Consider the following 26116-nt stretch of genomic DNA (forward strand, 5'->3'; position numbering starts at 1 on the left):
TGGACACACAGTCTTGCCAACAATACCCAAAGATGAGCTGGAGAGGAGAGGAGAGGAGGCCCCCGTATATAGAGACTATAGTCCTCAATGAACAGGTCATGGGTTCAACTCCCAGTCTCAGCTGCATGTTTGGTGCATGTTTCCCCACTACTCTTTTTGCTCTTTCGCTGCATGTTCATCCTGGGACCGCTTCCAGCCTGAAGTCTGTGGAGCCTTTTTAAGTGCATCTCCTCATTATGGGAAATCTATGAATGAAAACAAAACATTGTTGTCCTGAAAATATGCATTTTGTGTGCCATTTTTAATGAACAGAGTCCTCAATTCAAAACACGGAGTAGAATGGAGAAGGAGGCCGTGGAGGTGGGCCGTACTGAGCAGTGCTGATCTTAACTTAGCTGGAGAGTGTGGGGGGCTCCATACAGAGGTGAGTTTGGGTGATCAAATTCACAACCTATGGCACCCTCCACGACAAGACATGTCCCATTACAATGATAAGAAATTAAAACTTTTTCTGTCTTTAAAAGCTGGTCACTTTTTAAATTAGTATTGATATTGATATGGATATTTCAAATACTGTAACTTTAATTCGAGCCTGATCCCTGGGTTGGAGAAGCACTGCCTTCCTCTAAATCCCTGTTGTTTTTGGGAAAAGGTCCTGTTTTTGGAATAAGAGATTTCAAAGTGTCAGTAGTAATATGCTGATGTTAAAAATTCTAATGTTCATGTTCACTGTCTTAGACTGGTATGTTGTCATACTCTCATTTTCTAATATACATTAACCTAAGAACACAACAGAGGCATTCGTCTTGCAGGTATGTGGTCATGAAAAAAAGGAATATTTGAACATTTGACAGGGTGCAGAAAAGTTTAGGTTGGGCCAGAGTCACCTAAATTCATCCTAATGGCGCCCATGCAGTTAACATTAATGCTAATCATCCATCATTCATAAATATATCACTTCAAGCCACATGTCTAGTAAATGTTGGCCTTAAGGTTGCATTGCAGAAGAGCATTTTACTTTTTAAATTAAAAAAAATTAAACATCTGACATCTGCACTTTCTCCAGCACAGCTCATATACTCTCTTCATACTATAAATACCACAGATAACCTGAATTCTGAGCCGGAAACAAGTAGAACCAGAACACAACAGAGTCTTTGTTTGAGATTTAGAGAGATTTATGCAGCTTACTTTGGCCCCTACCAAAGTCACAGAGTATGTGTTTGTGTGTATCTGTGACTCTATAGCTGCTTGTTCCAGTTGGCCTCCGCTGTGCCTGAACAAGCTTACACCTCAGCTAAACGATTATGAGGGCTTATATCAACGCCTGTGGAAGTGTGTCAAAGGGTCTCTGTCGGCTATTGTGCCACTTTATCCCTTTTTTATCACATTGCTTCAAATTTCAAGAAGTATTAGAGGAGTTTCTTTGCTTTAAATTAATGAGCAAGTTAAATGGAGCTTGTTTATAATATTTGGAAATAAGAAATCACTTCTATTGGCTCTCTGACACAAGCTACAGCCTGTTCTATGAAGCCTGACTTTTGCAGATTCACTGTTCTGAGAAACTGAAGCCAACCTGGGAGCTATATGTGTGACTTTGGCCCTCAAAATATTGTGCTGTTGATGGCTTTATGACACAAAATCACTCAAATCTTCACAACAAGATGGTAAACAAAACAGGAATGCAAATTAAAGTTGTAAATAGAGCACTAAAAACTCATTGGTTGAGGCACAAATGACCTCTAAATCTGAAGATGTGGACCAAGAGAAAGAAAGTTAGCTTTATATTTATTCCACTTGATAATTTTTAACCAGCTCTAATGACAAATGACCTGGAACTGAATGGTTTCACCTTGACATACATGGCGGATTGAGAAACAAGCTGAAGGTGGCATTGTAATAGTGTGGAGTGAGTGTGTTTTGTGTGTGTGTGTGTTAGAGTGATTAGCAGTTAATGCAGCAACAAGGGCACTGAGTCACAAACCTCTCTGAAGTGAACCGGTCCAGTCTCACATCATGGCGCTTGAGGATTTCCAATCTTCTGCCATTTCTTGCAAGAATCGTCCACCTAACAAACGTTTAGTTGTGCATCCTGAACGCTACTTTAGTATCTGCTAGGTCACAAACAGTTTCAGATAGCTTGAGAGTGACATATCTAAAGTAAAGAGGGGAAATATTCGAGGTCATGGGGAATTCTGAGAGCGTTTGGTGGATTGTGGTGCAGTTTGCCTGCAGGATTCTTGGTGTTTCTACAGCAACAGGTAGGAAATAAACACAAACACAAGGAGGAAAATTAAAAACAAAATTAAATTTGTTTATCTCTTATTGCTTCAGCATGGGTGGGATTTAGTTTTATGGATACACTTACAGATGCACAACAGACTCCAGATGCTCTCAGTGTGAAGTTCTGCAGAAAAGCAATCACTAAAATGCTAACAAGGACTTGAAATCCCAATTAGTTTTTTTATTTAATCTTCTAGGAAGTGTTGCATCCTGATGTTTGAAGCTGCTTTATGTCTCTTTGTATCCTCTGAAATCTAAGTTTTAAAGCTTTCATGTAGGGTAAAGGGTCTCCAGTTGGGTTTTACAAACTAAAAATGTTAAAAGGTCAGATTGTGATGTTGGCTGAGTTTATTTCTGACCTGGAAGTGCATAAAAACATGTCTTTCTTGAAATATAGCACATATAAAAACACATTTGATAATGCATACCTCACCACTGTTGTCCCTCCTTCTGTGTTTTCCCAGCGCACACAGGGACAGATTGCATGCAGTTCTCCACATTAAATCAAGACTGGAGGGAATTGCTGTCTTGTTGTTGCCTGTTTCTTAAAATATGAGACCCCCCCCCCCCCCCCCCAACTTAAATTCAAACAGCTGCAGATACTCAAGCTTTACTTAGAGACATGTGCCTCACATCACACCCAAGCCAAATCTGTGCATCCAGCTGGGTTACTGAGCACAAGCAGAGACTCATTCACACCTACAGGAGCTTTAAGTGCTTGTTTCTATATGTGTGCATGTTTACAGGATGCATACGTGTGCGTCTGTCTGCCTCTGTGTGTGTTCTGCAGACAGAAAAATAAAACACGCTGAGAGACGGGAGCACTTATGCTAAAATCCAGCCGGTCTATATGTAGTGTTAATTCCTCTCACACTCTATAAACTACCAGAAACCTTTGAGCCGCACTCCCCTCTGATTTCCCTCGGGTGCTGATTTTATCTCTGAGCTTCTTTTTAGCAGGACAGAAAAATAGCTTCCATGTGTTTCAGTGGTGATCACCGCTTAACCATGCTAGCCTCTTTTATCCCTCACAGTGAAAAGATTGGTTAATAAGACAGACAGAGCTTCTTTATATTTCTAAGACTGTTGTCAGCTAATTTTCTCCTGTCCCATCTGGGTTTGAACATTTGCTGTCAGCACTGACATTTGGTCACTACCAGAGCCAGGCAAACGTCCAATAAACAGTTAATTTTTAAATATGATTGACTGATTTTTAACATTTGAAAAAAAAAAAAAAAAAAAAACCCTGTCAAACTGTCTGTAAAGTAGGTTTCTGCTAATGTAATGTTTTTTCTTACTTGTATCAGATGTACTGCCATTCATGGAGAGGAAAGAAAGAAAGTTTGGCACTTGTATTATTAAATGCTAACTGACCTACAACTCTAATTCCAAAAAAGTTGGGGCAGTGTGTAAATATAAATACAAATAGATTGCAATGATTTACAAATCTCCTAAACCAATATTTTATTCACAAAAGAACATAAATGAGATATCAGATGTTGAAACTGAGACATTTCATTAAAAATACACTGCCTGGCCAAAAAAAAAGTCACCACCTGGATTTAACTAAGCAAATAGGTACGAGCCTCCTATTGGATAATTACTGCATGGGCGATTATCTTTCAGCTGGCAACAAGTTATTTAACCCCAGCTGATGCAATGAGTAACTTCTCATTTCTTAAACAATGGATTTTTTTCTTCCCTAATGGCACGGGCATATTCCAAGATGACAATGCCAGGATTAATCGGGCTCAAATTGTGAAAGAGTGGTTCAGGGAGCATGAGATATCATTTTCACGCATGGATTGACCACCACAGAGTGCAGACCTTAACCCCATTGAGAATCTTTGGGATGTGCTGGAGAAGTCTTTGCGCAGTGGTCAGGCTCTCCCATCATCAATATTAAAATTAATGCAACACTGGATGGAAATAAATCTTGTGACATTGCAGAAGCTTATCGAAACAATGCCACAGCCAATGCGTGCTGTAATCAAAGCTAAAGGCGGTCCAACAAAATATTAGAGTGTGTGACCTTTTTTTGGTGGTGACTTTTTTTTTGGCCAGGCAGTGTATTAGCTCATTTTGAATTTGATGGCAGCAACACATCTTAAAAAAAAAAAAGTAGGGACAGGACCATTTTTACCATTACATAGCATTCTCTCTTCTTTTGACAACAGTCTGTAAACATCTGGGAAGTGAGGAGACCAGTTGCTGGAGTCTTGGGGGAGAAATGTTGTCCCATTCTTGTCTGATGTACAAATCTAGCTGCTCAATAGTCTTGGGTCTTTTCCCTTTATGGTGCTCCAAATGTTTTCTATTGGTGAAAGGTCTGGACTGCAGGTGGGCCAGTTCAGCACCCAGAATCTTGAACTGTGAAGCCATGCTGTTGTGATAGATGTGTTATGTGATTTAGCATTGTCTTGCTGAAATAGTCAAGGCCTTTCTTGAGAGAGATGCTGTCTGGATGGGAGCATATGTTGCTCTAAAACCTCTATTTAATTTTCAGCATTGATGTTGCCTTTCCAGATGTGTAAGCTGCCCACACCATATGCACTAATGCAACTCCATAACATCAGACATGCAGGCTTTTGAACTGTGCACTGATAACAAGCTGGATGGCCCCTCTTCTTTGGTCTGCAGGACACAGCATCCCTGGTTTAAAAAAAAAAAGAAAGAAAAGGTTTTGGTTAATCTGACCTCAGAACAGTTTTCCATTTTGCCCCAGTCCATTTTCTGGATCATGTTCACATATGGCATCTTCTTTGCATGATACACCTTTGAGGGGATGCTTCAACATTTTGGCAAATTCGCCCATTGCCATAATTCCTATAGTCTTAGTAACAGGTCCGTTTCCTTTAGTTGTCAGAGCAAGCTGTTTCTAGATCTGGGGGGACTGTTAAACCAACTGCACCGCGAACACTATGTTAGTAGATGGAATTTTTGCTTTCACTCGTCAAACTCAACAAATACACTATCCAACAACTCCAAAACGCTCTCATGGACAAGTTGTGACCTGTACATTCACCACGCTATGAAATAATCATGTAACATTATGAGACAGAGATGTTTTAAAGTTAAATGCAAAGCCGGAACTACACTCCAGACATGGCTGCTGCACTGTGTCACTCCGCCAGAGGTTTACTCAAGAAATAGTTCCAAGTATTTGCTTCATGTGTCGTAATGTTACATAATTATACATTATTATTTCATAGCGTGGTGAATGTGTAGGTCACAAATTGTCCGCAAGAATGTTTTGGAGTTGTTAACGGTACCCCCAGATCTAGAAACAGCTTGCACCGACAACTAAAGGAAACAGACCTGTTACTAAGACTATAGGAATTATGGCAATGGGCGGTTTTGCCAAAATGTTGAAGTATCCCTTTAACTCGCATTTGTGGATGGCACAGCAAACGTTTGACAAACAACAATTTCTGGAAGTGGAGATGGTGGGATATTCAAAGTCTTGGCAATTTGATGTTGAGGAACATTTTCCTGAAATTGTTCCAGTAGTTTTAGATGCAGTTTTTTGCAGATTGGTTAACCATTACCCATCTTTACTTTTGAGGGACTCCTCTCTAAAATGCACTTTTTATAGGCTATGCTGCTGAGCTGTTGCCAGTTTACCTAAGTAGCTGTAAAACGCTTTTCTAGTGATTTTTCATTGGTGCCATTTACTTTTCCAGCCTTTTGTTGCTCTGACCCTACTTTTTTGAGATGTTTTGCTGCTGTCAAAGTCAAACTAAGCTAATATGTTTCATAAAATATCTCTGTTTCAACATCTAGTATGTTATGTTCTACTGTGACTAACATATGTGTTTATTAGATTTGTAAATAATTGTATTCTTTTCTGATTTACATTTTATATAATGCCCCAACTTTCATTGCATCTTCATTGACATAGCAAAACACATGTTCAAGTAAACAAAGTAATCCATAGTTGACCATACATTAAAGTGCAGGTAGAGTGTAGTGTGCAGGTAGAGTTGTGTGCTTTATGTGAGGTTTTGGTCTCTGTCATCTGTTATGTGTCCATTCAAGAGTAATTAAACCATCCAGGCAGCAGTGGTACGTTAATGACATGCATGAGAAAGCCATTATCAAAATCTAGAGAAGACGGAAACAATTAGAGCAAATACTCCTCTGAAGAGATTTCTGGGCTTCTTAATGTAACGGTTCAGTTCAGCTCTTCCCCTGGAGGCTGGGTGACTTCAGGTCAGCTTCTGTCAGTTTTTGTGACATGATGAGAGGAAGATGGTTTTCAGCCAGGACTACAATTAGTCACACACAAGTTCCTCAAACACCACAGTTAAGAGGACAGCTGAAGCAGGATTGTACTTGAAGACTTTCCTGAAAATGTTCAGACCAGAATGCTTACAAACCTGCCCTCCACCTCCAAAAGAGATGCTACTTTAAAACTTTTAAAGTTAATTTTAAACTCTCTTAAACTCTTCAAGACTTTCTTCCACCTCCTAGTAAGACTGGTACTCTGTCCATATCTGACATTATAATAATGAACTAAGCCTGACATCTGGTGGACAGTCTGCTCACTGCTCACAAGAATAAACAAAAACCACCTAGTCTTTGTGATTATTTTCCAGTGTTGTGTGCCGTCGGAGTGGAAACCCTACAACAAGGAGAATTCAGCAGCCTGGGCGTTTATTTACTGTAAGTGTCTGCACTTATTCTTTTCATTTATTCAGACAACCATTGAACTCAAGTTGTCTGTTCAATCACCATTTCAATTTATTTTTTTTCCTTCGTTTCTTCATTAGTAATTATTTTACATCACAGTTTTTACCAGGGTTAGTATCAGTGTTGGTCAAAGTCATGATTTTATTTGGTTATTTTGGACGTCATATTTATTCTGTCTTTGTTGATGTCATATAGTTTGCCTCATTGTACTTATTGAGTCTAAATTCTAAATGTTTTGCCGTGATTTTTTCATGATTACATTTTTATTGAGTAAATTTGACAGGGCATTTATATACATATATAGTCTTAAAGTAACAAGATACATTATATGGACAAAAGTATTCAGCCACTTAACCATTACACCAACATGGGGTGTAATGACATTGTACTCACCTACATGTACTTTAATATGGTGTTCCACATTTGTATAACAGCCTCCACTCCTCCTGGAAGGTTTTTCACAAGGTTTTGGAGTGTTTCTGAGGGAATTTGTGCACAGTCATTCTGTAAAGCATTTATGAGGTCAGGTGCTGATATTGGATGAGAAGGCCTCTGTTCCAGTTCATCTCAATGGTGATCAATCGGGGTAAGGTCAGGGCTCTGTTCTTCCACACTGAATTCATCAAACCATGTCTTTATAGTCCTCGCTTTGTGTACTGGGGCAGGATCATGTTGGAATAGAAAAGGACCTCCCCAAACTGTTGCCACACAGTTGGAAGCATAGCGTCGTCCAAAAATGTATAGGTATCCTGAAGCATTACACTCCACTGGAGATAAGGGGTCTAGCCCAAATCTTTGAAAACAGACCCATACCATCATCCCTCCTCCACCAAACTCCACAGTTGGCACTGTGCAGTCAGGCAGATAATGTTCTCCCAGCATCTGCCAAACCCAAACCCACCTGTCTCACTACCAAACAAAGAGGCAGGATTCGTCACTTCACAGAACATGTTTGCAGTGTCGATGTTCTAAACACCACGCCATCTGACGTTTGGCACAGGACTTGGTGATGTGAGGCTTGCATGCAGCTGCTCGGCCATTGAAACCCATTCAGTGAAGCCCCCACTGTGTAGTTTTTAATAATAATAATAATAATAATAATAATAAAAATATCTTGAATTTATATAGCGCCTTTCAAGAAACCCAAGGACGCTTTAGAGGAACACATAGACATGGACAAACTATGTGAGGGGTAGGATGAGTGTAAGGGGTGGTTTAGTGAAGACTGAGGCTGTGGTGAACAGGTGGTGCTTGAGACGTTTTTTGAAAATGTCCAGAGATGGAGCGCTACGGATGTCCGCAGGAAGAGTGTTCCAGAGGGTGGGAGCTGCAGCACTGAAGGCTCTGTCTCCATAGGTTCGGAGTTTGGTTTTGGGCATGGAAAGTAGCCCGATGTCTGAAGATTGAAAGTTGCGGGATGGTGTTTTATACTTACATTAATCAGCAGAGCGTTGGCAACTTTCACACACCATGCACCTTAGCAGTTGTTGACCCCGCTCTGTGATTTCACATGGGCTCCTGCTTCGTGGCTGAGTTGCTGTTGTTCCTAAACGCTTCCACTTTCTAATAATATCACTTAAAGTCAACTGTGGAATGTTCAGCAAGGATGGAATTTCATGAACTGTCTTATTGCAAAAGTGGCATCTATCACAGCACCACGCCTGAAGACAATGAGCTCTTCAGAACGACACATTTGGTATCACAAATGTTTACAAATGGAGACTGCATGGCTAGGAGCTTGATTTTATACACCTGTGGTAACGGGTCTGTGTGAAACACCTGAATTCAATAATTAACAGGTCTGGCCAAATACTTTTGTCCAGATATGTCTTAATTTGTGAAATTACCTCTTCAATTCTTTAAGATTTAATCAGTTGCTGTTTTGCTGTCAAGTTTTGTTAATTTAAAGTATCACAGTCTACCTCCTCTGTATGAATTGGACATAATGGAAGAGAATTGAAGAGATTGTCTTTATAATAACTTCCATTGATCCATTTTCTAATCCACCTCTCCTGTTCAGGGGTCACGGTGGGCTGGCATCTATCCCAGCTGTCGTTGGGCAAGAGGCAGGGTACATCCTGGATTGGTTGCCAGTTAATCATAGGGCTGACATACAGAGACAAACAACCAGGCACTCTCACACAGACACCACTGCCAAGTTAGAGTCACCAATTAACCTAACAAGCAGGTCTTTGGTGGTGAGAGGAAGCTGGAGTACCCATAGAGACCCACGCATGCACAGGGAGAATATGCAAACTCCACACAGAAAGGCCCTGACCAGGTAGCAAACCAGGAACCTTCTTGCAGTGCAGCAATGGCGCTAACCCTTGCATCCTTTGATAACTTCATAGAGTACAATAAAATTATCTGTACTTCTCTAAAAACAGAAAGAATAACATTAATTCATGTCAATGCTCATCTACTGATGCTCAGAATATAGAACAGATTTTCACTGACGGTGTTATTAAAACAACAGAAGACAGTTTGGCAGCTCTTTGTCAGTAGAGAACACAGAAACATTAGAAACATTTGTTCTTAAGAGTAAATTTGTGGCATTCCAGAGTCAAAATAATTCTAATAACATAACATAATAATAACGTTGAGACACATAATATCTGCCTCATGGAGTATTCTCACATATAAGGGGGAGTCAGAGAGATGGAGCGGTGTGCAGAGGGCAGAGAGGAGATGAGTCCTTCACTCCTTCTTATCATCCCTGAGGCTCACAGCCAAACTCCCACAGAGGGACAGGAAAAATTTTCCCAGAGGAATAAAAAAATGTGACTGTTTATCCTGAGGGTTCACATACATTTAGATGAACGTTATACTTACAAACACAACTCAGCGATATCTCCTCAAAGAGAGGGCAGCATAGTCCTCTGGTATTTCTCTGGTTCACTGCACCAGATGGTTATCAGATTATATAAATAGAAAAAAGAGAAAGGGATCTACTGCAGCATCAAAACTCTCCTAAATGCCCAACACAGGGCACTAGTTCTACTTTTTGTTGTGTCTATAGCTGGAAGTGTCTCCTTGCTTCCCACATTTTCCACGTTTGGTAAATTCAACCTTCAATCACAGTCTGAAATAAACCCACAGAAGCTGACATATTTAGACAAAATTTACATTGTTGAGAGAAGTACTTTATCAGCTTCATCTGACTTTGAACTTGTTTTTGTTTTTTTCTCTCCAGGGTCTCATCTGTCGGCATCATGTTGTTTGAGCTGGCCTATTTCATTGACACTATGCTGTTCATGTGTTTGCCGTGAGTACAACAACACTCATCACAACATCTGCAGCATGAATACACAAAGGAAAAACACAAACAGGAGCTATAATTGTTCTGTGCTGGTTGCCTAGTTTAAACTCAATAAATCAAGCTTTATTTACACTCGAGGTCATTTAAGGACAGCCACCATTTATGACGAGTATGAGTCAATGTTGGTTTGCAGCAAATTCTAAGAATAAAATAAATATGGACCACAGAACACAGCAGTGCTTGACTGCTGCTGTGTTAATTCTGTAAACAAACATTTTGACAAAAGGAATGAGTTGATATACATTTTTCATTGCTAAATAGAAAAGGCAAAAAAGGCAACATAAATGGTAGATATACTGTCAACTACACAGCTACAACATATTGATTCATAAAGTGACTGGTGTGGCCTTGAGTTGTTGGGTGTTGAGTGCCATGTTCTAAGGCTCCTCTTCAGCACTGATCAAGCCCCTCTCCAGTAACCAGGGCTTCCTGTTATGGGACTTTAAACCTGGGGCCCTAAAATTCCCAAACACAATCCTGACAGACTGAGCTACTGCTCCATAGCGTAATGCTATGGAGGACCCTGCACTGTGCACCAAAGTAGCCCCAGACCATCACACTACCACCACCATGTTTGACTGCTGGTATGATGTTCTTTTTATGAAATGCTGTTAGTTTTACTCCAGATGAAATGGGACACACACCTTCCAAAAAGTTCAACTTTTGTCTCTTCAGTCCACAGAATATTTTCCCAAAAGTCTTTTGGGATCATCAAGATGTTTTTTCATGAATGTAAACAAGCCTTTGTGTTCTTTTCAGTCAGCAGTGGTTTTGGCCCTGGAACTCTCCCATGGATGCCATTTTTGTCTAGTCTCTTTCTTAGTGTGAATCACGAAGACTGACCTTAACTGAGTCAAGTGAGGCCTGCAGGTCTTTAGATGTTGTTCTGGGCTCTTTTGTGACCTTTTGAAAGACTTGTTGATGCACCCTTGGAGTAATTTTTTAAGGCCGGCCACTGCTGGGCGCATCAACAGCTCAACAACAAGGTTCACAACAGTTCCAAGTTTTCTCCATTTGTGGATAATGACTCACTGTGGTTTGTCTAATATTAGAATTTGTTTGATGATCTGAAACACTGAAGTTTGATAAATAGATAGATAGATAGATAGATAGACAGACAGACAGACAGACAGACAGACAGACAGACAGATAGATAGATAGATAGATAGATAGATAGATAGATAGATAGATAGATAGATAGATAGATAGATAGATGATTGATAGATAGATAGATAGAAAGATAGATAGATAGATAGATAGATAGATAGATAGATAGATAGATAGATAGAAAGATAGATAGATAGATAGATAGATAGATAGATAGATAGATAGATAGATAGATAGATAGATAGATAGATAGATAGATAGATAGATAGATAGATAGATAGAAAGATAGATAGATAGATAGATAGATAGATAGATAGATAGAAAGATAGATAGATAGTTGGATAGATAGATAGATAGATAGACAGACAGACAGACAGACAGACAGTTGGATAGATAGATAGTTGGATAGATAGATACTTTATTAATCCTGAGGAAAATTTATGCAAAAATAAGAAATCAGGAAGTGGGCAAATACATTTTACAGCACTATACACAGGTACATTAACCTGACATGCCAGATAGACTGTTTCATATATCTATGTTTTTCACATTCATCTGGGAAGACCGTTCTGTCTGACACATTCATGACGGACCAATCAGAGCAACAAGACAAAATGAGGTTGTGCGCATGCACAGCTCCTGAGCTGACAAGCTACTGCTGCCGTAGTTGTGAATGGTGGAGACCCCCCACCCCCCACCTGTTCCCCTTGATAAAAACAGATAAATTCACCTTCTTTATTCAGTCAAAAGAATTACCGATAGATTGCAGTAACGTGATTTTCTTTTGCTCTGTCTCTTTTTCCTCTTCTTCTCTCCAGTTGTCCTCCAGACTGGAAGATTTTTGTGCTGTGGGGGAAGATGGCTCATATAGGAGGTTTCCATAAGTTCCTCTATTACTCCATAATGTCAGTGGTCTGCTTCCTGCATCCGGTGCTGGTGTGGCATGCAGTTATTCCAGGTAAAGTAGTGCTAGCTGGTTCAACATTTAAAACTTTACAACAGTTAAAGCAACCAAGTAACCTGGTTTAACACTTGGTATTCTCTCAGGGCAGGAAGAGGCCTGGATTTTTAGCTACGTATCACCTTGCTGCAGTTGTTATCAATGCAGTTTATTAACATTACAGTGACAAATTTGGATGCCTCGGTGAAAGGTGAGATAACTCTGAGCATGTCTTGGGCTGTACAAAGGAGGAATAAGATATATTCTCTGTTTTCAGGAACAATGCTGCTGGTGACGGCGTTTTTTAACTTCATACTGAGCAAAAAACCAAAGACGAAGTGTCCCAAAAGACCACAGGAGAACCTCAGCGACCAAGGCCTCAGCACAGTGTGCATGACAGAGGCAGCAGCGTCAAACGACACCTCCTTCTCGTTTCTCCAACTGATGACAGGGAGGAGAGGAGGGGGTCTGACTATCACCACCAGAGACCGCTGCCTCGGTCCAGGAGAGAGAGGAGAGAGCATGCAGGCCATGCTGGAGCTGCAGCAGACGGCGACGGCACCCAAGGACTCAGACGGAGAGAGGAGGAGGTGGAGGGAGAGGGGGCTGATGTACTTAAGAGGGAGGGAGGAGCCGCTGGAGAGAGAGATGGAGGAGATGAACGGATACTGTGAGGCAGAGACAGACACCACCTCAGACACCGCACCAATGATCACTGACTGAACGTTTCTTAGCGTCAGACTGAGCCTCTTACTGATGCCACACAAAGGAAAAAGTGTGAAATGTTTTTATGCAACACACTGGTACTACACTGACGTTACTGGAGTGTCTGCCCCACCAAAATAAGACTTTTGAGCCTTTTGGATTTCAAGTAAAGTGTCGCTTTTGTAACTGCACAAACAAAACAAGAAAATAAGTAGATTTTTGGCGTATATTTTTACTGAATATATATTTTCACTCTTATATTGACAAGCAGGCATTAATGTAGATTATTAAAACTGCCCTTATAGGAAATTTAGCAGCTAGAAAAGGTTCTAGTATTTTTCACTTACAATATTGTCACTTTTATGTAACTGCACAAAAAATATGAAGATTATTAGATTTTAAGCTAAATTTTCCACTGATTTGTATATTTTTCATCATAATAAGAGATCTATTTGTAGATCATCATGTACAATTGCTCACATTTTAGTTTGATTATACATTTTTTCTGCAAAGCCAGCTTATAATTACAAGCAAGCAGAATGCTATACCCACCTTTAAGGAACATCTGAGCAGCCAAAAAGAGAATTTCAGGGCTTTTCAGTGATAAAAGTATTACATTTATGTAAATACACAACAAAATTATGAGGATTACTCCATTTTTAAACAAACTTTTCTACAGATGTTTCCATCATTTACACTGAAAAGATATATTTGCATAAAATACATCATAATTCAAAGTATTTGACCAAAATGTGCAAAAATTTAGAGCATTTGAGTCAGATTGCATATTTTCTTTGCAAAAATGCTTCATAACTTTTAATGCAAAATGCTAAAATATTCTCATAGAACATCTGACCATACAAAAAAAGACTTGAATCTTTTTCAATTATAATAAAGTCCCTTTCATTAAATTTACAACAAAATGTTAACTACATTTTCTACTGATTTGTGTATTTTATTTAAGATATAAATTTCTTTTTCCACAAATATCAAAAATGTAAAGTATGTGTGTGTATTTGATTAAATTTACCAGCATTTTAGTCAGGTTCCTTACTGTTTTGCAAAGCCAGTTATTTAAAGAAGCAGGTAGAATGCAACAACCACTCTTAATAACATCTGAACTGTCTTTTTCCAGTTAAATTCCCCTTTATATAACAGCAGAACAAAAAAATTAAGATTATGCTATTTTAAAAGTATATTTTCTACTGATTTATATATTTTCACTCTTATGAGTTGTGTTTGTACAAAATGCATCTGAAAAATTAAAGCATTTATATCTAAAAATGCACAATGTGGGAGCAGTTAAGTCTGATTTTGTGTCCACTTTGCAGCAAAGCTCCTTCATGTTTACAAGCAGGCATTGATGCAAAAGGCTAAAAACAACCTTATAGAACATCTGACCAGCCCAATAAAGACTTCTTTATTTAGGTGTTTTTCAATTAAAATATTCTCCCTTTAATTTAATTACACACCAAAAACATTAATGTTATTGATTTTTTTTTAACTCATTTGTATTTTTCTCTGCTATAAAGTTCTGTTTGTTCAAAATAGTAGCAAAACTTCAAAGTAAAATTGATTAAAATTGAAATCATTTTAGTCATATTCTGTTTTTATGCAAAGCCAGATATTTTAAGAAGCAGACAGAATTCAAAAACCACACTAAATGATCATCTGAACTGTCCTTTTAAGTCACAATATTGTCCCTTTTATGTAACTGCAGAGCAAAAATATGATTTGATTGGTTGATTGTGCTTTATTTACATGTCATGAAAAAAAAGTGCCCAGCCCACTTGGGTTTATAAGACACCAGGAATCCCACTGCAGAGTTCAAACAAAAAGCTTAATTACAAGCATCTACAAAGTTGCATGATCTTTTCCCAGCTCAGCATCAAACAGTACATTCTGCCTTTTCTCCCAGGCTTTGCAGATAAAGTCTGTTATTAATAAAAGGGTTTCTTTTCTCTTTTTTCATTATCATCCAACCAACCAAAAGAAGCCACAAAATCAAAGACAATTTCCTAAAAGGTAAATCCATTAAAACATTGTACACTGGACAGTAAAACAGAAAATGAATCTTGATGTCAGTTTCTCCAGTCACACAACAAACAAACTCTTTCCTCCTCTGGAGTGGCAGCAAACCTGCTGCTCTCGATGGCTAAGGGTACAAAATCTTTGTCTTCTAGTTAGATTATTCTTAACATTGGACTAAACGTTGCAAATATTCTTTACAAGACAATATTTATTAGTTTTGGTTTACACCATAGATCAACGGACAATTTTTGTTTGTACATAGGAAAATATAGCACTCTTGATATCTTGAATGTCACAAAGTGTCTTATTTTGAAAAATGAATGACTTTCTATTTGCATAAAACACAGATTTCAACTCACTGGATGACAATATAAAGTGTCCTAGTTAAAGATCTATGATGAGTCTGATCAGATCTTCATAAGCCTTTTCCAGTCACAACATTTCACATTTGTGTCTGATGTTTGGAGGCTCCCATCCCATATCTCCTCTCGTAGTCAGGAATGATGGGAATTTGTGAACTCCCGAGAAGGCCGGAATAACTCTGTAATTTACAGAATAATAACTTTGATGTTCCTGGAACCCCCAAACACAAGAGGTATAGTTAAACACTGAAGATTATCCCATTTTAAAACTACATTTTCTACTTATTTGTATATTTTTACTCTTTAAAGATCTGCTTGTACAAAATATATCCAAAAAATAAAGCATTTGTACCCAAATGTGCACAAATTGGGAGCAGGTTGTGTATTTTCTTAACAAAGCCAGCCTTTATTCACAGAAAAGCATTAACATAGCAGAAAACCACCTTAACATAGCATCTGATCTGCCCCCCCCAAAAAAACTTGATTGTTTTTCATTAATAAAATCGTCTCTTCTGCATGAAAACTGAACACAAATCTGTAGATAATCAGATTGTTTAACTTATTTTAAACTGATTTGTATATTTCATAGATAAAATGTCTATAGTACAAAAAAATATAAGAAAAACAAAAGCATTTGTTTGCAATTCAGCACAGTCTTATTGCAAAGCCAGCCAGCATGCACAAGCTTGGATTAAAGCAGAATGAAAAATCGCCCCTAAAGAACATCTGAACAGCCATTCAGATGAAAACAGTCATTTTCAGAAAGAATAATGTCCTTTTTATGTTACTACACAACAAAATTATGAAGATTATTTGATTTTTAAACTACATTCACTTATTTGTATATATTTTTTACTCTAAAAATACCCATTCGTTTTAAATGTGCCAGAAAAATTAAAGCATTTTTAACTGCAATCTGCAGAAACAGGATCATTTAGTTAGACTGCATGTTTTCCTAGCAAAGTCATCTTTTTTGAACAAGCAGGCAGTGGTGCGAAATGCTAAAAACATCCTGATAGAACAGTTCCCCAGCAGTGCACATGGTGCATGCATTTTACTCCGACTGCCCGCTTTTCTGCAAAGTTGACATTGATTGACAATCAGGCATTAATGCAGAACAATCCAATCCAGTTACTGCTGCATGAATAATTCATGAGGCGATAAATTAGATCAACTGTTTCACTCATTCAGCATCCGAGAAAATTAAATGTGGCTGAGAGAAGCAGGCGTCGGAGCTTGTGCAGGTGCTTGTGTTAGTAGACACACTCAAGTCTGCTCTTTGTCGTGTGAGAGCGGTGACCATGGAAACGAAGCTCTGGGAGGAGTGTTCATGTATTATGGTGATGAGAAAGAGATCAGATCACCCTTCATAGACACCAAAAAACATACCTAGTGTGTAAATTATGCATGCATAATCAATTCAAATGATGCAATTTTGCATTGATAATGCTAATAGGATGCATACAAGCTCTATAAATCACCTTTAAATGTGTATGATTGAGAAAGAAAAGTGAGCTTTAATAACAGGCATTTGTTTTTCCTTTTGTTTCACCACGTGACTTAGATTACACTTCTCCATACAGACACTCCTCCTTTGTTCAGGTTATGAATCAATACTGTTCTGTTCTGTCAACACACAATGTATTCCTCATTCTTTTGTTCACTGAGCTGCAGATATATAACTGAACGCAGCCTTAAGAGGCAATCTCTCTGCAGCATCAAAGCTAAAGAGAGAATCAATAGATGCAGAGAGCCTCATTCATCAGATAGAGCACCTAAAAGAGAGCCGGGGTCAGTCAGCAGACACTAACATTAAGAGCCTGAAGGTTAGAGAACTGGGTTATTCTGCTGACACACATTACATCCCCAGGAGCTAGCCTATGTCTTATATTCTTTACATGCAAAGACATGTGAATCTACTGAGGATTTTTCTGGAAGAACAAGCAGTCTTTGTCCAGAGTTTGTTGCTCATCAGCCCATAATCTTGAGCGTATTATCCCCTTCACAATGCTCGATTAGAAGCACGGTGACCGATTACAAACAAAAGAGAGGAAAAGAGCGTCAGTTTTTCCAGTCCGCTTCCATAAATGTTCACATCCACGTCCTTTAAAATGACCTGTTCTCTGCAGGGGAAGTTATTCAGCTGCTGGAACCACTTACTTCCTCTTTGTGCAGGTTGAAAATCATAAATCCTATTCAAACAGACAGAGAGAGACTTCCTACAGTTGGTGTTTCCACCCTGCAATAGTTTCCTAGATGGCAGGTCCAGGCTCAAAAACAGGATGAGGAAATAAATCTTATCACGTCAGATGGACTTCTTCCTTTACTGCTGGAACAACACTGGAGAGGTGGTTAAAGAGGCAGGTGTGCTGCAGGAATGAGATTTTATTATCCTCTAATATGTAGAGCTAGTTGCAAAATGAGGATAACTTTATCTTTTTTCATTTCTCTATTTTTAAAAAGTGATCACAAAGCAAAAATGGGAGTGGATATATCAACAAGCATGATACTAAAAACTGAGTATATAAACACTAATTATAATAAAAATGAACAAATGTAGTAAATAAGAAAGACAGGTCAGATCTGTTAAAAAATCATCCTACAGTCATAATTATGACATAAAACAACATTTCATTGTATCATTTTTCTGTGCTTAGAACTTGCAACAGTATGGTCACCAATATAAAAGCAGACTTTAAATAAGATCTTTTGAGCTAAAATGCCCACAGTAATTAAAAATAGACCAATCCTGAGTACTTAAATCCCTTACAATATTTTAAAAAGTACTTAAACTCTGACTTCTTCTGATCAAAAGGCCCCTGGCAGTGGAATTTACATACTGTGCATTTCAATTAACCTGTCATGCCATATAAACTGTTTCATATCCACTGCATGAATATGTTTCACATTCATTTGAGAAAACTCTAGAACAAGTGTTTTGAAAGGGAAATTCTCAGAAGGTGATTGGATAAACATTCTGTCTGTCACATTCATTACTGGCCAATCAGAGCAACCACACAAAATGAGGTAGTAGACATAAGCAGCTCTGGTAGTAACCTGAGCTCACCAGGCAAGCTGGCTCTGCTGTAGTGTATGAACAGAAGAGCTTGTTGGTGGATAAATCTCATGCCGAAGTGCAAAAAAATCTTCTCTGCCAAGAGAAGCTTTCGTTGTTGACTGGAGTATTGCAGGATGGATTTGTCTGATAACAGACGTTGCAGAAGAATAACATATGTAGACTTATTTCTTTTGGTTTCATTAATGAGACAAAATTTATGTTGATTATGACAGCATGGTATCTATTTTTGTGTGGGTCATTAGGGCTCAACATTTATAAGAAACAGATGGGAGCAAATGCCCATTTGGCACTTAGCTGTATCAGCCTTGGTCCTGTACTGCTCTGGCCTCCTGATGGCTAACCTCCAGGCGTGTGCCAGGCCTATGCCCCATCTCTACAGGTATCCCCCTTCCTGCCCCCTCAACGAAGCACAGGGTCACCCCCCAGCGTCTGTCTGGACCTACCCACCGGGTCCTGGGCACCCAGCATGTGGTTACAGGTCAGTATTAGACACATGATCTTGCCAAAGATATACCAAAGATAGGTTAAAGAGAAGTTGTCACACAGGAGTCCAGTCTGCGCCTCTGGCCAGCAATCAGTTTCCAGGCCTCACAAGAGTATTGTAAGACTGGAAGGACCAGAGACCGGATGAGGCATGAGGCTGCAAGGGCAGTGCGAAGGGATGCAAAGGTCAGGGTTCTTGGCCTGTGTGAGACAATAGAAGGCCACCTGGGATAGGAGGGCTCAGAGGAAAAAGGTCTGAAACCTCTTCTCTAAAGCAATGTTGTGTGTAACCTTTCAACAGATTTAACACAAAAGGAAGTGCAGTTCCCAAATGTATATGTCAAGTGATTTTTTTTAATTGATTAACAAGTATGAGAAGTTGGAATAAAATTATAAATGAAATAATAAATAAGTAAACACCGAGTCTGGATATTTCCTGAGCTCTCTCAGTCTTCTTCTCTTTGTCTGGAAGATCAGAATAAAGACTTCACTGAGTCTGATGAGAGTGAGGAGGAGCAGCACTCAGATGGACCTTCATCAAGAGGAGCGAGGTGTGGAATCCCTGACTCTGTTCGACCCGCCTACGCTCAACGCTGATTGGCTGGCGCGTATCAGCGCTGCATTCTACTGGATCCTCGTGCTGTCTGTTTCATCCTCCTGCCCTGAATACCGCACAGCCGGGGAGGCATGAAGACTGAGATAAACTGGATACACCGCTACAGGATACACGGAAGAGGACGGAGGACGCTCTGATATGGTAGGACCTTTAACTAAATTTATTTTTTAGAATAATTACATTGTATGGTTATGAAGCGATAAAGTGTAGGCGATCGGGCAGTTAAACGGTTGGAACAACACACTGCTGTGCTGACAAAAGATGTTGTGAAGTTGTTTTCTAACGGTCTAAACTGACTGGTTTGTGTTGAGGAATAATGACGTGCTATAAACTTTCTTTTTCGTCTACTTTAACCTGCTGTAGTCTTGAAAACCACACAATTCTAACTGCAGTAGAAACCAATAAATCTTTACGAAAGGAACTGCAGTAAAACACGTTTCTCCAGATAGAATTTCATTTTGCATTTGAAGAGGTTTTTGCTATATCTGGCATTGTGTGCGTCATTTGGAGCTCTCCTGCGCATTTTTACGCATGGGAGCGGGATTGTCTTTGGGCGCAGCTGCCAGAAAAGGTGCGATAATTGGATGCGAATCTCGCGATGATCAAACCAATTAGCGGACCTCTAATGAAGCTTTCTTTGTCCACAGAGGGAGGCTTACACTCACAGCGCAATTTAGTGACAAGAAAGGAGAACGGAAGAGAAGAGAAAAGACAGATTATGTAAATGAACCCAAATCTGAGCGAGCCCACAATAGAGTGACCCCTATCTTCTCCAAAGCCTTTGGTCCATCTCTTGTGCAGCCATGTGCAAGGCTGAATAATTCATAATAATGGTGACAGACTGGGAATCTTTAAGTCATGGAATATTTATGCTGCCATTATTATGTATGAATATGTATTAGAGATAGACTGACCATCCCATTATGCAGCCATATTGTCAGCACTTTTCCTGGATGAAGGTGGAGGTAGACAGAGGGCATATAAGGGAGGGAGGAAGGTTAATAAAGCTGTTATCTCAGTCAATTATGTAACATTAAAGGAGATTTTATATTCATGGAGCACAGTTTTAAAGCTTAGAAGCTGTGTGAGTATTAGAAGAGAAACCATCCAACACTAAATCAGAGAAACTGAAAGTCTGCATGTTTTGTTTGGAAGGTTCTTTCAACTCATGTCTGTTAAATCACTTCCCATTCAGACACTGTGGTCTGGACCGGGCAGTCTGTTTCCTGGTTTTTGTGGTGACGATCTCTGCACATGCAAGCACTTTTTTTTCTTCTTTTAGTAACTTCTGTTTCAGCTGCTGGAAATGCAAAACAATCACTCCATGAGACAGAGCTTTTCTCAGGGTAGATCTAACTCATTCAGGTGTAAAATGACAACTATCAGGTGTTTGATATTTATTTCAAATATTTCAATGATATTCATAGGAAGAAAATAACGACCAATAAGAGCATACTAGGGAGGACGTGGATGTGGTCTCAGTGGTGTTACTCATTGGTGTCTGAAGCAGTCTTGAAGCCCATAGATGGCTGTTGCCATTAATACAAATTATGTCCCAAACTTTGGGTGGGTCTAAAAACAAGCAAAAGAACTGAAGGCAGATTCTGACAAACAGCCACACACACTACTACTTGTAAATAGGGCTGAATTATGTATCAGTTTTCAACTGTGATGGTAATGTGCACATGTGCAATAGGTTATTTGCAGATGATGTGACGTAACAGAGAAGAAGAGGGGCAAGGAGTGATTTCTATGTAGAGAAACATGATCAGAAGGCCATGTTTTGAGCTGCTTATGACTGTGCCAATTGTTCAAAGTGTAAAAAAATAACATTCTCAATTCTTAAACTACTTTATGTGTCCTGAAAGTAGCCTTAGCTCAGTAGAGCTGGTTGTTTAGCTCTGAAATGGCTCTTCATTTGGTCACAATTTGGCTTTTAAATTAGAGCCTGACTGATATGGGATTTTTGGGGCCGATGCTGATACCGATATTGGGGGCTAAAAAAAAAGAGAAAAAAAAAAGCTGATATCCTGTATATTGACCGATAACCGATATATCAGCCGATATATGAAATAAGATCACTGATATACACAGGATATATACTGTACATGAACACAAATGTGGACATGTGAATTAACAGTTGCATTTATCATTGTTTATTTCACAAAGATGCAAGTTAAACGATGTTAAAACGCTGTAATACGCTCTCTAAAACTTGCGTGAAGAAACTAGCATGCTCTCCTTGATGTGCTCTAACAGTGTGTTTCCGTGAGGACGTTACTGTCATGGGGCACTAAAGTGTACTGTTATATTGTTTCATTAAGTTACAGCTTACCATGGAGTGAAAAAATGCAGTTTCTCTCTCTGTTTTTCTGGGCTTTTACTCTTCTTCTCTGCTGCGGCCGAGTGAGTCCAACTGCAGCTGCAGAGAGGGACTGCTGCGCGAGGACTGGGCTGCCTGTGAGTGCTTAGGGACGGGGAGGGGCCCACGGCAGCACCCGCTGCTCCCTGAGAAGAGCAACAACGTTACGTGCTTTCACATCAGAGTCTCCAAAACTCTCCAAGAACACCAGAAAAAGTCACTAGATTTATCACTAGTTGCTTATTTGAAAAAAGACTCACTAGAGGGGTCTGAAAACTCGCTAAATATAGCGACAAAGTCGCTAAGTTGGCAACACTGAGTGGGGGGGAGCTGCTGCTGCACTCTTGTGTGTGAAGGGGAGGGGCCAGGCACTCAGGCTGAGTTCAGCAGGGACACAGGAGCAAGCGACAGAATCCCTGCACAGCAAAAAAGGTTAATATATCAGCTACATATTGGCCGATGTTGATTAATCTGTGATACGCTATAATCAGTCGGGCTCTATTTTCAATGTGGATTAAATAATGAGTGAGGATGGAGGAGAGGAAACTGGCACTCAAACAGAGCTAGCTACCGTGGCTCACATAAAAGAGCCATTTTGTAGAAACCCACAAAGTTTATTCCATTGAAAGTATATCACCATTTCAATTAAAAGACAAAATGAGTAACTTTTAATTTGTTAAAGGGGCTCAGCTACCCTCCTCACCCAGCACAAGACTCCTCAAGACTCTTGTTTCGCTCCAATGCTGGATGCTAGTAAGTCTGCAGGACTGAGTAAATTGTGACATTGATCACCTCTACACCAGGTATCTGTGGTAAAACTCACTTTTTTGTGAACAGAAGGGTTAGGTCTGCTCTCATCCATTCGTAAAGGTTAGGGTTCCCCTCCCTGACCCCCAGCGGACGCTCAGACTACCAGTAGTCACATTACAAGAACATGCAATGTTAGTCACATGACCTGAAGCACATGCTGTCACCACTGTGTTGAGTGTGAGCCAAAACTGAGCTTTTCAGTCCAAATTAGATTTTTGAGCCATGTGTATGTGGCTTGTGGGACTTTTGGACAGTCTCAAGTGGACACTCGAGGAACTGCAGTTTTTGCACATCCGCATTAGTTTCTTTTTCCAACATTGGAGGTTGCTGTTGGTCAGTGCATAGACAGTACAGACATTTGGTTGGAATCAATGTAAACCCCTCGTTTCTTCATTCTATATCGTTTAAACTGATAACCCTTTTAACCCTATTGAAGATTTGTTTTAATACTTTAGTTCAGTAGTTCTTTATTTTGTACAGAACACATAAAGAATGAAAAACAGATATTAGCATCTACATAAAATACACAGGTGGGATAAAACAAATCACAGACTGCAAGCAGATGTAGATTTTTGAAGAATGGATCAGCTCAGAAGTAGTGAGTCCAACATTTCAGCAGTGATGATGTGTGATACAGTTAGGTCGGTGCCAGAGGTCATGACCCTTTAAACTCTGAGCGAGAGTCTCATCAATGAATCAGATAGAGAAATGCTGCTTGACTTTACAGCTGAGGTTGATGTTTTTGTAGCAGATGATTCAAACAGCAGATGGCAGCATTACAGCACCAACATTATGACCATGGAGGGAGATATTTTAGAGACAGCTCAGTTTAATCCTGAGATCATTTGAAACTGTCAGTGTTGGTTCACCGCAAAGTAAAAGATAGTAAGAAAAAATGTTTTTCTCCTCTTGGTTGCTTTTTAGTAGGTTTAGAAAATCTTTTCTGCATGAATTCTAGATTAGAAAAATGTTCCCAAAAAATCAGACTAATGTGAATTTATAAACAGATGTGCTTCCTGCAGTTTTACCATTGGCCCAGTTGCATTTCTTTATATTACACTGCTCTATTAATTGTGTCAGTTATCTTATTCAAGTCCCTTGACAGCAGGAGCACACTGTTCTCTCACTTTCTATGTTTAAATTCTACTTTTATATCCTGCTTTTATGCTTACTTGGGTTTTTTTTGTGCACCAAAAAACACTAAAACCAACTACTCATGTGTGAACGTAATTGTAAATAGTAGTCATGTTTTGCCATCAAGCCCTTAGACAAGAAGACAAGATAACATTGATTTCTTTTTCTAGTATATCTGTCTTATCATCGTGTGATTAAATGAACTTCTATGAAGTTTATTTAATCATTTACTAGATTGCAGATTTATCATATGGTCTTTTATTGTGTTGGTAGATGTGCCATCAGAAAGGGTGTGTGTTTCAAATAAGGTCAAAATGTGAAGCTTTGTCAGTTTGATCAGGTTTTCTGTCCTGGCATGTAAATCATACCAACCTTTTTTAAATGAGAGCAGGCATGTATAATCCTGAAAACCTGCTGTCTAAATTAAGTGGTGAAAGATCTCTAAGGTAGCTATGGCAAAAGTATAAAATATATCAAATGTCCTGCCTGCTTAAGGACTTTAGTAAATTTAGACTAATTCCAGGATGCCTGACCCTATGTTGTATATTTTTAGCTGAGTATTAAAGTAATAAAAATCCTTAATTATGCAGTTTAAACAGTCCATGCCTTTTTGTCATGACAGACATGTTTATCATTGCCATGGCAGTGCCAGATGTTAAGTAAAGGACTGTTAGATGAGGAAGTTCTGCTGCTGTTCTGTTGCTGTGTCTCATTCATGTTTTGTCTGCTAACTTGTGATGGATCAGGATTACTCTCTGCCTCTAGCTGCATGTTCCTTCCATCTGTGTTCCCAGGAGGGTTACCGCTTCCCTCTAAAAGTCCCTGGCAATAAATAGGTTGTGTTTGGTGAATGTCCATTTTCAGTCCCCTACTTCTAGATGCAGACATGTAAACCCATATTTAAACTAGCAAAAAAGACAGCAGCACAAAGAAACAGGTCTGAATCAGCAGGGAGGTCTCTGGAAATGTTTCTGGATGGAAGCATTTGTTGCACTAAAACCTGCATGTACCTTAAAGTATTTATGCCTTCACAGATGTGCATGTTACCCATTCTGTTGACACTAATACACCTCCACATCACCTCAGATAATGGCTCACGAACTTTGGGTTTGTAACAGTCTGGATGGTCCTTTTCCTCTTTAGCCCAGAAAACTTAACAGCCATATTTCCAAAAACAGTTTGAAATGACTCATCAGACCCCAGCACACACCTCCTCTTTAGGTCAGTCCATCTCAGATGAACTTGGACCCCGAGAAGTTGATTGAACTTCAGGATGTTGTCTTTAAATGACTTTCGCTTTGAAAGCATGATTTAAGGTCAGTCTTGCCTCCCCTGGAGTGGTGGGGGTATAACCGGAGTGGAGGGTTGTGGCAAGTTAGTATCAAAACAATCATTTTCCTGCTTCAAATTGCTTGTAGCCTCCTAGACCTTGAATCAAAAATATCAAACCTATATGATATTTAGGATTCTAGGTCATAATGCCTCTGCCAGATTACCCACAACAACCAATGAGAGCATGCAGACCGCTGCTGCAACTGTAGCACACAGGACAGCCTGTTGTGGAGAAACAGCAAGCCGAGGATGTTGATAGTCATCCATGTTGGCAGGTCAGCAGGTCTTTGGTCTCCAGTGGTCTGGCTGACTTGTCTAGTGTGCGCTCAGAGGATTATAAGATGAAAAATAGTTTGAAATTGTCTTTATGTCTGCGATCACATTTTTAAAATTGTTTTAAGACTACAATTGTTAAGTGTGTGGTCAGCCTTGATTGACGTTGGTTTCCAAAAGTGTTCCCCAGCCCAGGCTGTAATATACTTCAGAAGGCGATTCCAGTTTTTGGTGCAGTGCTGCATAAGGGGTCAAAAATCATGCACATCCGATGTTTGTTTTAGACCTTACCCCTTATGTGCAGAGATTTCCCCAGATTTTCTTAATATTTTCATGATATTATGGACTGTAGATGGTGAAGTCTTCACATTTCTTGCAAATGCACATTGAAGAACATTGATAAGAAACTGTAGGACTATTTACCCATGTTGTCTTTCACAAAGTGGAGAATCTGACACCATTATTGACTGAGAGTGACTGGGCCTTTCAGGAGTGCTCTTTATTCCTAATCATGGTACTATCACCTATTACCAATTGACCTACTGACCTGTGGAATGTTCCAGGTAATTTTAAACATTTTGGACAATA

The 26116-nt window shown here is 39.4% G+C and overlaps 2 protein-coding genes across 2 annotated transcripts in view; both read left to right on the forward strand.

Moving 5' to 3' along the window:
* Nucleotides 1–2033: 2033 nt before the first annotated feature.
* Nucleotides 2034–14387, forward strand: tmem72 (transmembrane protein 72). Its single transcript, XM_041790184.1, has 5 exons — nucleotides 2034–2261; nucleotides 6882–6948; nucleotides 10169–10240; nucleotides 12220–12359; nucleotides 12619–14387. The coding sequence occupies exons 1-5, from the start codon at nucleotides 2186–2188 to the stop codon at nucleotides 13062–13064; spliced, it is 801 nt and encodes a 266-aa protein (XP_041646118.1). The 5' UTR covers nucleotides 2034–2185; the 3' UTR covers nucleotides 13065–14387.
* Nucleotides 14388–19647: 5260 nt separating this feature from the next.
* The window catches only part of rassf4a (Ras association domain family member 4a), a 45272-nt gene continuing 38803 nt past the window's right edge, over nucleotides 19648–26116 (forward strand). The window contains exon 1 of the mRNA XM_041789469.1: nucleotides 19648–19758. The gene's annotated coding sequence lies outside the window, so the exon portion shown is untranslated. The remainder of the gene's footprint in view (nucleotides 19759–26116) is intronic.

The sequence above is a fragment of the Cheilinus undulatus genome, linkage group 6, assembly GCF_018320785.1.
Source record: "Cheilinus undulatus linkage group 6, ASM1832078v1, whole genome shotgun sequence".
In the NCBI taxonomy this organism is placed as follows: domain Eukaryota; kingdom Metazoa; phylum Chordata; class Actinopteri; order Labriformes; family Labridae; genus Cheilinus; species Cheilinus undulatus.